Source organism: Lutjanus erythropterus, chromosome 13 (assembly GCF_056507025.1).
Source record: "Lutjanus erythropterus isolate fLutEry1 chromosome 13, fLutEry1.hap2, whole genome shotgun sequence".
NCBI classification, from domain to species: Eukaryota; Metazoa; Chordata; class Actinopteri; order Lutjaniformes; family Lutjanidae; genus Lutjanus; species Lutjanus erythropterus.
This window is the reverse complement of record NC_139329.1, coordinates 7,096,502-7,112,997: the sequence shown is the minus strand read 5'-3', so window position 1 is coordinate 7,112,997 and position 16,496 is coordinate 7,096,502. Positions and strand designations below refer to the sequence as shown.

The following is a 16,496-nucleotide window of genomic DNA, read 5'->3' as shown; positions in this document are numbered from 1 at the left end:
TTTAAGGAAATTGGGAAGTTGGTAGAAGTTACAACCACATAAACTGTCCCCAAACTACATAGAAACGAAGCTGACTTAAGACAATTATGTTAGTTATGAATAAATAACTTGGACAATTAACTTACTTATTTACTGAGGGGGGAAATCACAAGCTGCGCCGCTGCAACATCACATGTGGCGTATCTAGGGCCTCATTTAAAAAATCTTCTTAGATTCGTACTTCTTAAGATCATATCTGACAGTGCACTTATGTCTGATTCATAAAAGATTCTGAGCATAAAAAAACTTTGCTTATGGGTGTTGAAAATTTGTAACCTAAGCACCAGTAATCTACAAATATCAAATTAACTGAAAATTGGTGGCACCTGCTTCACAATTGAGAGTTTAGTCAGGAATAGCCATGGAGCAAAAGAGAAAATCAAACTTTCTGGAGGACAAAATCAAAGCAGCGGTAAAGGACACTGAAAGCAGGCAACATGAATTATTCCGTGGACTAAATACTGGGTTTGACAAACAAGGCCAAGCACGTCGCTTGGGAGTAATTCTTCACATCTTTAACTGATCAATCCCATCACACTGTTCATAAAGCTAATGCAATGTTCACTACAGGCTTGGGGACATACAGTACACATCCCAAACTACAGTATCCTGACATAACCAGCAGGAAAATCACTGAAGTCAAGTTTAGATTCAGCTTAGATACATTCATTTTCACATCAAAGTCAGGTTTTATACATGTTTTATACATACAAGTTCACTCACTCTCTGTCTGTCAGGAGGCGGTCCATGAAATAAAAAAATGTATAGTGCAGATTTAAATTAAGCACATTAATTCAAGTACTAAACTTACTTTAAATACAATTTTTAAGTACTTGTACTCATTTTGTGCAACACCGTACTTTGCTACTTTTCAAAGAGACATACTGCTCTTTTCATTTCATAACTTTGGTTCAGAACCCAAAACTTTAAACTTGGTGGTTATAGATAAAAAAAATACTTCACTTGCAAAAACCTATGACAGGCTCATAAAATGTGATCAGTTATTACAGATTAAACCAGGACACAGTCGTATTCATTGTTAATGTTATTTAACATTCTGAACTCATAAAGAGGTTTTTTTTTGTTATTTTAAGGGGTTGCTGTCACAGTCTTGGTTATATCAACAGTGGATTAAATGATTGTGTATAATGTAAGAGGTGCGAGCCCACAGAGAATCATTATCCAACCCTGCAGCTCCCCTGCAGTTCCTTTAGTTTATCTTTTGGTTTTATGGTTGGCAACTTTATGGTTTTGATTCAGTCTCACGGCTATCATCAACTTTGTTCCCAGCAGCCGTACGCAGCTGTTTTTAGCGAGCTATGACAAACCCAGACAGACAACGCTGTAGACGTCCAGGTGAACGCTGTGGAGCATTTAGCAGCTAAATAAACAGATAATTTTCTCAAGAGTTGGTTGAGACCAAACGAGAACTATGCCTGTAAGATGGGGGCATTTTTTGTTGATGTGTAACACTGCTCAGTGTAAATTTATTAATATTCAATGCTAACAATTTCAGCTAGCAGACAGTTATCCAGAGTGATATACATCTGAGAGCTGATACAACACAAAGACTTATTTGTTATTCAGTCAGTGGGGAAAGAGAACTGAATATCTGTACTCAAGTACAAGTACTGTTACATTACTAAAATACTACTCAATTGCAAGTAAAAGTACTGGTGTTAAATAAATATTGAAGAACAAGTACAAAGTATTCTCGTCAAAGAACTACTGAGAGTATTAGTTACTTTTTTTTAACTGCCAGCTCCTGCTCTGTTCTGCTCAGTGGTCACACTCACCTTTCAAAACTCTGGTTACAAATTTTGTGCTTTTTCCTTAACCAATAGTTGTGAACCCTAACAATCGATTAACTGAGTAATCATCAATAATTTATATGATACAAAATGCAGTTAGAAAGATCTTTTTCTCATTTTCATTTTTCTTTATCATTTGTCTTTTTTTTGTCATTTTGAGTTTCCTTATTCCACAAATGAGGCGCAATTACCGCAATTTATAGACTATTGATTAAATGTGGATTAATACATTTTCAATTGGTCAAATTCCTAATCATTAACATCCCTACGCTCTCTACTGCAGCATTTTGGGAGTTTTTCCATCTGTGTTGGTTTTCAGTGGCCTGTTTGTTATCAAACAGCCTTACTGGCTACAAAAAATTACTTTAAATTGTATTTATCACTCAGTTGTGATTTTCAAAATAAACAAGTAGATTACATGATGTAATGAATACTTACATACAAGTATAAGTACAGACTTGAAAATCTAGTGCCCAAAGAAACTACTTAATTACAGTAATTTGAGTGTTTGTAATTAGTTACTTCCACCCCTGTATTCAGTGTTGTCACTATGATGTATATTTTTATCAAGGTGAATTTTTCAAGCTGAAGTCAAATTTCCAGTTTTGATTTCAAAGGTGAGCGAGTAGCTTAATTTAAAGCAACTTGAGCTGCAAACACTTTCTGTCAAAAAGGTGTCTTTCCTTTCAAATTTATGCTCCCAAAGCAAAACACATGGACATTTTTTTCTATAAAATATAATACATTTTAAGTCAATGTAATTTTACATGACATCAACATTTAACATTTAATCTTTGGCCCTTCATAGAAGAGACTTTGGGCACCTCTGGTCTATAATTTGTCATAACATCCACCTCAGTTGGTGATAATATTTCTAGTTGCATGTTTACAGCTTGCTGGCTGTCACACAGTGGTCAAAAAAATCAGTAAAGGTGGACTGAAGTAGATTTCGCTGCTAATATTTCCATACGTACGATGTAAGACTTTCACATGTAATAGTGTATTTGTACATAATTGTATTACTTTGTGGACTCTTTTTGTTTCCCATCTTATATCTACTCTTCTTAGATGTTGCTGTAAATGTTTTTTCTTTTTTTTTTTTTTTAATAACTTTCTGTGCCGGAGTTAAAAAGACATCACTGTTGAATTTTTGAAAGCCATTTTTCTAAGCTGTGAGTATGGACTAATACAACCAAACCTAAAATGACTAGACACACAGTGGGAAAATATGTTTTTTTGTAACTGAATGAACTCCTCCTAGTGCTTACTGGTTTGGGCAGGCTACACTGGTGCATGTCCTCGTAGCCTATGCTCCTCTGCCTGCCTCCACAGGGATGGTTCATGGTCCCCGGGGCGCTGGTCACCCCGTCGCTGTAGTGGCTGGTGTGGGACGGGTTGTAGGCTCTGTGGGCGTGGTGGTGGTGATGGTGGTGGCCGCTGACGAGAGAGACGAACGTTAACAAAGAAGAAAAAGTTGAGTCAACCGATACACACCTACTCTCTTTGGTTTTCCTGTTTCTCTCCAGAGTTCAGTAGATAATCGAGTTCAGAAAAATATACTCTGCTCTGTGAAAAACAGCTTAGAGTGGGATGTGCGCTCTTCAACACTGGGAATTCAAATCGTGTATCAGGGCACCTCTCTCTTTTCTTTCCTACACAATAGTGTAAATCATGCAGATGTGCTGAGAAATAGATAATAAGTGAAAAACAAGTTTACTTGGTTGGAGGAGAAGGGGGGTCGTGGTCCGGAGGTGCCAGGCTGAAGGCGTTGCCTAGCAACATATGCATCTGCGTGCGGACCTCGTCAATGGATGGCTGAGAGCTGAGTGTGGAGGAGTCGGAGCCGCGGTGAGCTTTCACCCCCAAGCTGCCGTTCCCGGTGCCAGTAGAACCACCTCCGTAACCCAGAGAGCTCATCAGACGGTCCACGTTGGTCTCCTCAAACGGCTCTGGTTCACCCTGCAGAGCGCACACACACAGGAGGACAGGGGTGCATTCATCAACTTGTCCATGAACTGATGAGGACATGGACACTGAAATCACACACGTTCGTGAGAGACCAAGTACCAACCTCTGCACATGAACTTTTGCTTTCCTAACAAACAAATTCTCTCAAAGATTTAGGCGTGAAGGGAGAAGTTAGTGAGCCTAGATGTAGAAAATGTTTCCCAGTAAATTTGAAATAAGGAGTCTAAAGTAAACCAAACTGCTTCACTTTTTATCTCTGATCATCAGGTAGAATCATCAGACCTGTACCCCCTACACCAGTGGTTTCAATATGAGGGTCGGGTGCCCCAAAGGGGGTCACGAAATAATTTCTGGTTGAGGAGAACAAAATAAAATATTGTGACAGGCAGCACAGAGTGAGACCAAGGAAGCAACTCTGACATAACATGACATTCATAATGATATTCAACATAAGGGACAAGCACTCAAAAATATGCAGCCGCCTCACCAATGGTTAAAACTACAGACCAGCACAAAAATTACGATTACCAACATAAACCACCAGACCCTGAACAGACACAAACGCTCAAAAAGTTACATTTTGGAACATAAAATAGAAAACTTAAGCTTCTCAGACCGGAGTGAGGGTGATATTTTGGACAGACATCTCTGGATGAAAGTTTTTTTTTTGTAAGAATCAAGCACATGACTTCTGATTGGACACAAAAAGTCTTTAATTTTGTTGCTTTTGTGCTGCAGTATTGTGTTTAACCAAGCAGCTATAGACAGTTTTGATAGTTATCGCGTGGAACGACTACTATGGAGTGATGGCTTCTCAGAAAACATATTCCAGCTCAAGACTGGTGCCAACACGAGGCCGGACAGGAAACGGAGACCATGTCTTAAGGTGGGACACCTGAAATCCTGATACTAGCACCATCAACTGACAAACGCCAAGGTGCCAGCATCACCTACAGAGACCCAGTCTTCTAGCTATTTTATGTCTGTTTTGACTTCCCTGCTCACTTCAACATGTCTCTTGGGGTACAAGTACCACTGGTTGACAATCACTGTTCTGTAAGAAACATGCAAGATCAAACACATGCATGCACTCATACATAGTCGCAAGCTGAGTATTATAGCTGAAAGTAAATATTACAAAATATCAAATGTATGCAAAATCACATAGAAAATAATTACATTAAAGGCATCACATTTAAGATAGTTCAGTATTACCTACAGGAGATGGCGGTGTGCAGTACCTGTGTAGGAGGTTAAGCAGTATACTGCAGTGGACAGCAGCAAAATCTATTTTAGCCACCTAAAAAAAAATCAGTATCAATTTAAGAGTATGTTATATAGCTTGAATATTTTCACCACTTCACCTTGTTGTCACCTAACTTTTTCCAATGGGAAAATGCCAATATATAAGCCTTGGCACTTGGCATTGCTTGGCTTCCTACACCTGTACTCCTGCTGCTTCTCCAAACTGGGGACATACTGACCACCATCTACTGTAAGTAATACACTGACTGTGGATGAGAACCTCATACGACCCTACTTCAAAAATATCTGAACCATCCCTTTAATGTTCAGTGCAGGTAATAGTAAATCTGTCCCTTTTGCATGGGTTATTTAATTTGGAAACTGTTCAATATTATCCAAAATAATTATCCAACATAACTATATTGGATAAACACACAATACAAACCAGCACATACACAAACATGAAGCTTGTAGCCCTGTTGCCCAAAACCAAGATAAATACTGTAGCAGGCTGCTTATAGCAGCGATTGTAAAGCATGAGACCAAGCTGATAAGATGTGCCCCTACTGTATGAATACACACAAACATACATGCTCCTGCACACACACACACACTGTTCTCCTTGTGGCGTTTCAGTTTGCTGCATCCAAGGCTATTAAGCGCTATCGAGCCTCCCATCTGAATCCATGAATAGGCTATAATCATATTCAGAGTCATTGACATTCAGCTAGGTAGCACGGTCGCTGCTGTTACTGTGGTGCAGCACAGAGGCAGCATAAAGAGATTTCATTCACACTCAACCTATCAGTCCTCATTTTATCTCCTTCTCTTTCTTCCTTTCTCCATCTCTCACTGTCGTTAAAAATGAAGGAATCACCTTTTCTCTAATCGCTTTGTCATTTCCTCCCTTTTCCTTCCTACCTCCCGTACATTCATCTTCCTGTGTGGCGCAGGTTTATAAAGTTCATCCAAAGGTGATTTGTTAATCCTCTGGGTGCGAGCTCAGAGCATCGCAGAGAGAGTGAAGGCGGGAAAGGAGGGATTTAAGTTATAAATGCTCTCAGAAGATTATTTTATTAGTTTGACAAAGTGGCAGAGATTTACTTTGCCACAACGGTCATGTGACCCGTTTGGAAGACGAAGGATCCATCCGAGGTTTCATCATCGCTCGGCATGACTCACCGTCTGGAAACTACTGAGCCCATTTCTGGCTCAGTGCTTTAAAATACATCGAGGAACATCTTGTCCGGTTACTCACATCGTAGCCGTTGTTTCGGATGCCCCTCCTGGATCTTTCCCTCAGCACCAGCAGGTCCATCTCTGTCTCTACTGGGCTCGGGCTGCTCAGAGACTGACGGCTCCAATACGTGGGCTCCCGTGGGTGGGAGTACCTGATGGACAGGTGTGAGGAAAAAACTTTTAAAGTACTGAAGGAAATCTATTTTATTTTATCGTTTTAAATAACCTGCAATCACTTAAATCAGCACCTTAACCCCTCATTACTTTTTTTCCCATCTTTTACTCTAAGTATATAACTAAGTATATAACTATGTACTGTCATGCAAGAAATGCTGGGATGGGCAGTCGGGTCGGGATCATCATACATGACTGTATGTCAACATCATTGTGTTGTCCATGTATTACCAAAAATAATTAAAAGATTATTAAAAATAAATAAATAAACACTGCAGCTATCTCTGATGACACTCATGTCAAATCCTCTGAAATGTTTTGGATGGAGGATTTGGGTATTTTAGAGACTGAAGAGAGTTTATATAGGGACGCCACTTGTCCCCTAATGTTGAAAAATAAAATGCTGTCCCTTACTGAATCAATACGGGATGCAGTTTGTCCCGTATTTTCAAGCACACCTTACTCTCATGCGTGGAATGGAATAAGATAAGAATTTCACGAGCCACAGCAGAGAAGAATTAAATCAGAATTCCTGGTGGAGAAAGACATCTAGAATAACAGGTAGGTTGTCTGTCACTCATTTTCATTGTTGCTCTGGTTATATAGACTGAGACGTGCCCAAACCTGGCTGTTAAGAAAAAAAGAGTCTGTCCAAATACAGATCTGACTGACAGGCAGACCACTATTAGATCAGTCCTGTTAGTGAGTACAAGGCAAAGAGTTTAGAGTATTTTCTATTGTCCTTTGTGAACCTGAAGCATTCAGGTAGCAAACTACCACACCACAGCTATTTTGGTCAATCAAATATTTTGCCCAGGCCTATGATCCTTTGTTTTCATCCACTGATATAAATGTGCTTTACTCCTACTGACTCTTTATTTCCTTTACATTTGTGTTCAGAGTAGCAGAGGACTTTGAAACTGATGCATAAAAAAAAGATCAAATTGGTGCATAAAAATTCACCAAAATGCAACAGACAAGATGTCTTGTATTTTTCCACACTGAAGGAAGCAACCCCACATGTAACACACACTGGATCTATAAAATTTGAACTTATTTTATGTGAAGTATGACATTTCAGGGAGGTGGGGTGAAGACCAGAAGACCAGTTAACACAATGATGTAATCTATTTTACAATTAATATAAAAATCAATACTTGATGATATTGTTAAGTTAAAACAAATCATGGGAACATTTGTTCTGGTCTTACTTATTTACAAAACCACTGTGTGGGAAACTGTGAAGATTTATTGCTAATGATATTTATCCCTGATTTACTTTACTTTGAAAAGAAGTTTAGTTAGATTCACTGAATGTGACAGGAAAAAATGCTCTTGCTTTTACCTAATTAATCAGTTTTTATTCTGACTAACATTTACGCTCATAAATCAAAGTTTAAGAGAGAAAGACTCATTTTGTCTACAGTGTGAGTATAGAACCACAAAACACACAGTTTAACGCCTTTACGCCTTTCAAGGTTTTCATTTAATTATCATTATTATAATTTAAAACTAACCCTGCTGGACTGTTGCTAATTAAATGCATACTTTTCTTTTATTTAAAAAAGTGTTGTGTTTAAGTTTCAGGAGGGAAACAGGTGATTTTCTTTGTCAGAACAGCAAATATAAAAGGATTCATAAAGTCTGTCAAGGATGAATATGTTAAATGAGCAGTAACAAAAAGAACAAAACAGACACATGTGTGTGTGAACTATAAAATATTAATGTGCTGACCAAAAAAATCACCCCTCACTACTCACTCCTTATGTGTTGCTTAGCAACTATGCTCTACAGCAACACATCTACAGTAGATTTATAATTCTTGGTGGAGGAATACAATTTACTTGGCATTCAATTATTACTGATTACACAAAAAACAAAATCATAAATTCATAAAAGTTAGATAACGATGAAATGCAGCAGAACAAAAATAGAATCATTTCATATGCTTCAGTTAAGAAAAATAACTTAGCCTTGATATTAAAGTCTAATTCTCTAGTTTTGGGATCAAACACTTTTTATCAAATGTTTGCTGAAACATTTGATCAGATTTTGTCCCATGGTAACCAATATTTAATCTGAATGTACTGCTTTCATCAATTCTTCTGATTTGTTTAACCATCTACAATGCAGTTAAAGGCTGATTTCAGTATTTTTTAATGTGGACCCTATTTTCCCATGTTTTTGTGTCTAAGTGACCAATGGATCAGTACAAGTACTGTTACATTGCTAAAATATTACTCAATTACAAGTAAAAGTACTGGTGTTAAGTAAAGATACAAAGTATTTGTTGTAAAAAGTACTCAGAGTATTAGTTACTTTTATTATCTTTTGATTTATGTTAACCAATATTTGAAAACCCTAACATCTGATTAATTATTAATAACTTATAAGATACAAAACACGTTTTTTCTTCATTTTCTTTTTTTTTTTTTTTCAGTTTTTGTCTTTTTTTGTCTTTTTTTAATCCAAGTTTTCTTTATTCAACAAACAGCCCCACCACATAAAACAATATCAACTGAGGTGCAGTTACTACTGTGACTACTGATGAAATATCCATGAATACATTTTTAATTGGTTAAATTCTTAATTTGGCAATTAATCAATTAATGATTTATCATTAACATCCTTATTCCAAATGTGTCCTGCTGCAGGGTTTTGTTTTGTTTTGTTTTTCAGTTGTATGTTTATTGGCCCGTTTGTGATCTGAGCACCTCATCTGCAACTAAAATGCAGATGAAAGGTTTGAATATCAAATTGTACTCAATACTCAACTATGATTTTAAAAGTAACTAAGTAGATCCTTTCCATAATGTTGTCAGACACTTGTAATAATCTGCGCCTGTCAGTGACAAAAACAAGCACTTTTGTTGGATGTACTTTAGTGGTGCATAGTTGCCTAAAAGGATCACGTCGTAGCTCAGCTTTGCTTCTGCCAGCTGCAGGACTCTCCCTCAATACTGGACCACTTTCAAAAGTGTTGTTCCCATTAGTTGCTTAAATATGTCCAGTTTATTTTTCTGGAATCTCTGGATCCCCCACAAAGTCGACTTCATACCTCTTGTGACATCCTGCGAAGGAGGCCCTCTTCTCCTCAGCGGTCATCGGCTCCTTGACCCCGTTGTCATGCCGACTGTGCCTGGCGTCACGGTGACTGTAGCCATGGCTGCCGCTCTCGGACAGAGAGAACTCCCCGTATCCCTTCCTGCGGGCCTTCTGACGCAGCTTGTTCCTGTAGTGCTCGATGTCCGACTTCTGCTTCAGCCCACCGTGGTTTGCCTGCAAACAGTCCCCTCAAGTATTAAATTCAAGTAATCATATTTTTCTGGCTCCATATGCTAAAATGCAGCCAGTTGAGTGAAATTTATTTTTTAAAGTTTTTCTTTCCTCTTTTCTTTCTAGTGCTAAGACAGATGAATCTGTTTTAACAAACATTCCTGGGGTAATCAGAACACATATCACGCCCTGAACGTGATATTTTCTGCTAATGTACACCAACCAATCGCAGCTCAACTGGAAAACCGGAGAGCCCCTGAGAGGATTTTCTGCTCCTATGTTAATTGACTGAGAGACAATTTATCATCATCTCGTGTGCCGCGGTCCCGGCTGCAGAGAAGTGCAGAGAGGTAGAGGTAAAATGAGGAAAAGAGTGAGAGGTGACAGGCTGAGTGGGAGAGAAGTGACAAGATCAGTAGGAGATAAGAGGAGGAGAGGAGGCATTGTGTTTGTAGCAACAACAGCTAAATTCAGTATCAGTGCTATCTGTCCCAGAGGAGATGTTATGATAATAATACTACAGCACAGGAAGGGCGGCATAACACACAGCTGAAACTGGAGAATGTAACACAAAGCAGTGGTTCCTGAAGGTCTGACAGCCCAGTGACACTGACACCACCACCCATCCTCCAAATGATCACTTGATTTTAAACTGGACATTGTTGAATATATAAAAGAGGACAGTTCTACAATTTTACACTTGAACTGCCAATTTTGGGGTTAGTTTTGTCAAGTATTTTGAGTACAGATGCTATTTTTTTTAACAAGCTTTTAGTTATGTTAGCCATTTATCCTTTACTTTTACTCTAATTACCATTACCGCTAACAGATTTATAATAAACTCAAAGGAAAGAATCCTACATACAACAGTTTTGGGCAATAAACAGTGCTACGTTTCTGTAGAACCCCAGATTATGTTCAGTCACATGTGAAAATATTGTAAAGACTCTATAATCTGACCTAAAATGCTATAGATTCCACCTTCATCAACATTAAAAGCTGCTTTTTTAATGGCATTTTAATCTGTAATAGAAGTGTAATTGTAAAACAATGAGAAACAGGCAAACATTCAAGGTTTGTTATCTTGACTATCCATTATTTATTTATAATTTTTTCGCCATTTATCCCTGACCCTCCTCATCTTCTGTAAAATTAGCCCAAAACTCCTTTCCAAGACATACCCAAATTAAACCCAGAGCTGTTCTTGAACCATTTGGAGTATGTGCATGGTTCTGATCTCTAAAGTGCTACTGGTATTGAGTAATATCAGACTGAACACACTGAAGTAGATTTTTATTTCTGCCTGAATTTTTTTTCCCTAAATATATGTCTGCAGACAACCTATAACTAGAACTTATCAGCTGATAAACACAAGAGGATCACAGCATTAAGCCATTTAGTCCCAACAAATGTGATACCAGTACCACAGAATGAATATTTACACATCTTTTTTTCAATGGTTATGTCTTAGTGTTTATTTTAGCAAGAAAAAAAACATTAGAAGACTCCTAAAATCTCTGCTTCAGAGTAACTGAGGCATAAATACTTTTTTCCCGTCTTAAATTATACTCTGTTCTTCAAAGGCATGAAAACAAGTGCTATGGTGGAAGCAGTTCATATTACAAGCAGTTCTACCTAAAAACTAAAAACTGCATATGGTCATTTTCAGGAATTTATTGGCCATACAAAGCCACAGTCATCCACAGAATCTGTTTCAACTGGTTCTGTCTTAACACCAGAGACGAGAGGCACAATCTTCCTTTCAGCGTGAACACGGAAGCTCCTGTTAGCTCAAGTTAGGTGTCAGTCAAAAGGCCAGACTGCAGCGGCCATGTTGAGGCAAAGATACGGCTTCTATCTGCATGTAAACTCGACTGGACCTTCACCAATAAACGTTCTCAAAAACACTGATAATATTGTTACAGCTTAAGGTGATTCTTTTCTTTTTTAATCATAAATTCTATTTTTTTCAGATTAGTTGAGCTACAGCATCATCTTTCCAAGCACTACTGTCTGCAAATCACTGACATAAAGCATCACCAGTGACAAACATAAAAATGAACCAGACTGTGTGAGACAGAAAAATATCAGCTGCACTACAGTACACAGTTACCAAATGCTGCTGTACTGTATGTCCTCATCCTGTGTGACTCATGACGATGTTCTAGTTTTTGCTCTGTCCTATACTGTCAACACTGTGGACTCACCTCACAGCTGAGCGCCTCGAGTGTGTGCAGGTTTGGGGAGTAATGGGATTATGTAATTTGGATAGAAAAAGAAGGTAACTATATTGCATTACAGTTACAGATAGCAAAACAGAATCAGATTATAGAGACATTTAGTAAAAATGGGGATTATTAGTAGGATTACAATTTTAAAATAAAGAATGATACACTACCATGCACAGTGTGCACACAGTTTTTTGTCATTAAATCAACCAATCAATCAATAAACTGCACACAACAGAGGAATGAACTGCTGGACAAACTAATAAACCTAACAACAAACATAGAACACTTAACACTGAGACATTTTTAATTTAAAAGAAAGTCAAAATTCTCAGATTTCAGCTTCTTATGTGTGAATATTTTCCCATTTCTTTACTTCTTTCCAGCAGTAAAATGGTTTTTAATTTGTGGACAAAACAAGACAACAGGACATTATGTTGATCAACATTTTTCACCTGTTTCTGACATTTTATGGACCAAAGAACAAAGTGATTAATGGAGAACAGATTAATCAATAATGAAAATAATCAGAGGAAAGACCTGAAAAATAGATCCAAACATGTGGAGCACATACATGTCTGTCCGTAAACTGAATATCATTGTGGATGAAACACGACATTTGAGGATGTCATCTCGAGCACTGATCAAGATTTTTCATTTTCTGACATTTCTTGGACCAAACAACTGATTGATTAATAGAGAAAATAATTGAACCGATTAATTGATGATGAAAATGACCGTGCAGCCCTAAAAACACAATTTTTGTCTAAACAATTTCTCCATATTTTATACTGACGTAATCCAAAAGTAACATAAAGTAATCAAGTGACATTGCTTTAATATTGTGATGCTTGGATTATGTCACTGATTACATTTTTTAACCGGTAATTAGTATCTATATCGGAAGACATTTTTTTAAGTAACCCTCCCAACCCTGTGTGTGCATACATTGTGTGTGTGTGTGTGTGTGTGTGTGTGTGTGTGTGTGTGTGTGTGTGTGTAGACTCACCTCCCCATTGAGGACAACAGAGTCTTGGCTGTGCGACGAGGAGGACGGGTAGGAGTAGGTCGGCTGGGCCGTCATGGGTTTGATGGTGATGAGACGCAGAGAGCCTGAATGGTCTTCATACGGGTCTGGGGAAAAAAGTGAGACAAACAGATGATCAAGAGTCAGACAGACACCATCCCTCCAGGAAGCTGTGTTGATGTTGCAATACGATGTTTGTGTTGCAATCACAAATGTTTCTGGCATACTGTAAATGGATTTAATTTGACATTCCTTGTGTTCTTGACGCTTTTCCTCCCTAGAATGAGTGTCTTAACCTCTAGTCAAATGCATTTAAGGCTATGCTGCTATAGGCAGCTATATGCGAGTAAGCCGATGATTAGTTTAGCATAGCATGAAGACTGGAAACTGGTTGAAACAGCTAGATTGACTCTCTCCAAATGAAAAAAACACCCAGTCCATTAACATTCTAGATCTTCTACATTTAATCCATAAAAGAACCGAAGGGTCTTTAAATGGGGTTCAGTGCAGAGCCAAGCTATCGGTGTACCCTTGTTTCCAGTCTTAATGCCAAGCTAAGCCTTACACTGATTGAACTGATATGATGGTAGTATTGAGCCTCATATCTAACTCTCAGCGAAAAGCTGGGAGTAGCTTATTTTCCAAAATGTCAAACTATTCCTTTACTGAGCGAGGCAAAGAGCAGAGTGTGACTGCTCCTCCTGCTGCAGTTTATTTCCCTACATTCTTTCCTTGGACACTATTTGTCCATGAGTATTTCATTTACTAAATTTTAAATGTAAGCTATGAGCAGAATATAATTTGTGTATTTTAATTTAGCTACAAGTTGAGTTTTAAATTGAGTGCATTGATATCTTACATAGCTGCTGCCTCCTAATTACTACTGCTTGCCATGTGGCTCAACATTTTCTGTTTGTAAAATATGTATAGATAATATTCAACCCTGGATTTGGTTCCTATTCTTTAACAAAACAAGGGTTATGAAGAAAATTATGGTCATGTTTTTGATGTATGGCAGTCAATCAGAGCTGGTTATCATTAAAAATATTTCGATAGTGGTGCCAAACCATCTTGCAACGGGATCATGCCAGCTGTGACACCCGTCAGCATGTTGATATTTGGACCTATTAGTACTCTGTAGTTACACAAGTACTCAATACCCACGGGTCAGACCACATCCATCTTTGAACTTGGCTTTAATTTTGACCTGAACTGCCCACGAGAAAGCTTTCATGGCCAGAGGTTGCTGGTTCAGTTCATGGGTTGGCAGGATAAATGTGGGTGAGCAACTCTCCCCGAGCAGCCCCGACTGCTCCAGAGGAGCTGCCAGGCCAGCAGATCACACTGTGGTTGTACTGGGCAGCTGTGTGAATGTGTGTAATCGCGCAAATGTGACCAGGGCTCAGCAAAAGCTCCTAAAATGAAATGTTGGCCAGGGGTGTAAAGTGGGAGGCTAGTGGCCCCCTTAACCCTAACACACCCATCTTCAAACTCGACCCTCATTTTGATCTCATGTACAAACCTGTCTGACATGATAACTTGTACACAGACTCGCACACAAACTCACAAGGTGAAAACAATACCAGCCCCGCTGTTGCAACTGGTAACCAGTTTCCTGCAAGTGAAACTGATCCCAGTAGAGCTCATCTGATAAACTTTTCTTCAACTTTATTTAATACCCATAATGTGAATTAAAGCATTCCTGAGATAATCCTTTGCATTTTATTTTATCAGATGTTACATGTGTATAGTATAGACATACTTTACAATGTTTTGATGGCATTTCAAGCTGATATACCAATTCAAACAAATACACAGTGCTCAACTTCAGCACACCACAGTTTGTACAGGTTGTAGCTGCTGCTGTAGTGGGCCAATCACACATCACATTCAATTAGGAACACTTGCACTGATTAGCTGTGGGCAAAACCATATAAATAATAATTTTTTTCTAGGTCTGGGTACAAAAAGGCTCAAACACAGGTATCATTTGACTGGTGAACTTTTTATACTACTTGGTACTGGGTTATTTTGGTCAATACCTTGAAGGTATCAAGTACCAATATCCAGCAAAATAGAGAATTATTGTATCAGGACAAGCAGCAAAATATGTCAACACTACCTGGCCCTTGTAAAGAATAAATGTGCTGCAAAGTTAGCAAACAAATAAGAATAAAAGTATATAAGAACCTAACAGGATTGCAAAGAGATTGTATAGTAGGGCTGTGTGTGAGAGAGAATTTCATGAATCTGTACCAGATTCTTTGTGCACAATTCTGAATGTCTGCTTTTCGGCTTTCTTCCAGGTGTTGTGTTTTGTTTCCATGCCTCTAGTGGCCTAGCCACACTGTCATGCACTAATAATAATGACATCTGTCGAATATGTCTCGAATGTAAGATACACTTGTTGCCATGGCAACTACAAATTTAGATTAGAGCATTGCATCACAAATTGTGTTTATGTGACATGGTTCAGGATTTCTGTGCAGCTTTATGTTGTTGCCTTAATGAGGAAACATCAGCTGTACGGCACGTCGTCCGCTTCTCGCAGTATATGAGGCTCTGTATTTATGTTATTGCAGGGAGCAGCAGATGGATGGTGTTGTGCTGTACTGGCTCCACTGTGATTCACTGCCTGACTGACATCATATGGCAGACTGCTCCGTTGTAGGGCTACAACAGTCTGCCATTAGCTCAGCTGCAAACCCACGCTGTCACCATTCATCCTGGCTGCAGCTCAGCCCGCTTTATGTGTTGCTCTTCCCGGGTGTGACAGTTAAGGTCAGGACAGGTGGCGTCACGAGCAGCGGAGAGGCTGTGAACCGGACAGGAAAGCACGACACCACATGTAAATAATGTGCACTCTGAGCACTGTGAGCTGCCATGAAGCCGCTTCTGCTACTGTCATGACAGATGCTGAACACTGACCTGTTGTTGTAATCAAACATGTAAAGTGTTTTCCTAAGATTGCTGAATGGTTTTTGAATACTGATCATGTAGCTTGTATATGTTACTGGTTTAAAATAACTTCATTTTTCAGCAACTGTTACTAAGGTCAATTTCTTATGAGCGTTTTCTGCACATGAAAACTTTGTGACTCATTTGACAATCTGCTTGTTGATAAGTGCTTTTCTTTGACTGTTCATTGTTTTGTGTGTCTGCATGTGTGTCTTCATGTCTGCAGTGATCTATTTACTGCTTTCAAAAGGTAAGTTTTTAACAACATTTGCAGCGAGGGATAGATATTGAGAGCTGGTCCCAGTTCCTGATTGTCAGTACTGCAATATTGATAAGCACAACCTGCACAAACAGTGCTGCTATCAGTATTTACTTAATGATAATTTGCTCCAAGGTAGCTGGCATTTTCAAACTCTGGCTCCTAATGATGATGACGCTACCAGCATCAGGCCATTACGTCTGACGCTGAGTAACTGAGAGTTTAAATTCTGTGCACTTGAGTCATGGTTGACAGGGCTAAATGTTCAGTGT

The 16,496-nt window shown here is 38.6% G+C and overlaps 1 protein-coding gene across 3 annotated transcripts in view; it reads right to left on the bottom strand.

Moving 5' to 3' along the window:
* Positions 1 to 16,496, bottom strand: part of kiaa1549la (KIAA1549-like a) — a 167,539-nt gene that overhangs the window by 16,182 nt on the left and 134,861 nt on the right. For all 3 annotated transcript variants that reach the window (XM_084734596.1, XM_084734595.1, XM_084734597.1), the window contains 5 exons: positions 12,990 to 13,114; positions 9,535 to 9,755; positions 6,322 to 6,454; positions 3,568 to 3,809; positions 3,119 to 3,287 (listed from right to left, as the gene is read on the bottom strand). In XM_084734596.1, the coding sequence (XP_084590722.1) occupies positions 3,119 to 3,287; positions 3,568 to 3,809; positions 6,322 to 6,454; positions 9,535 to 9,755; positions 12,990 to 13,114 (890 nt within the window). The remainder of the gene's footprint in view (positions 1 to 3,118; positions 3,288 to 3,567; positions 3,810 to 6,321; positions 6,455 to 9,534; positions 9,756 to 12,989; positions 13,115 to 16,496) is intronic.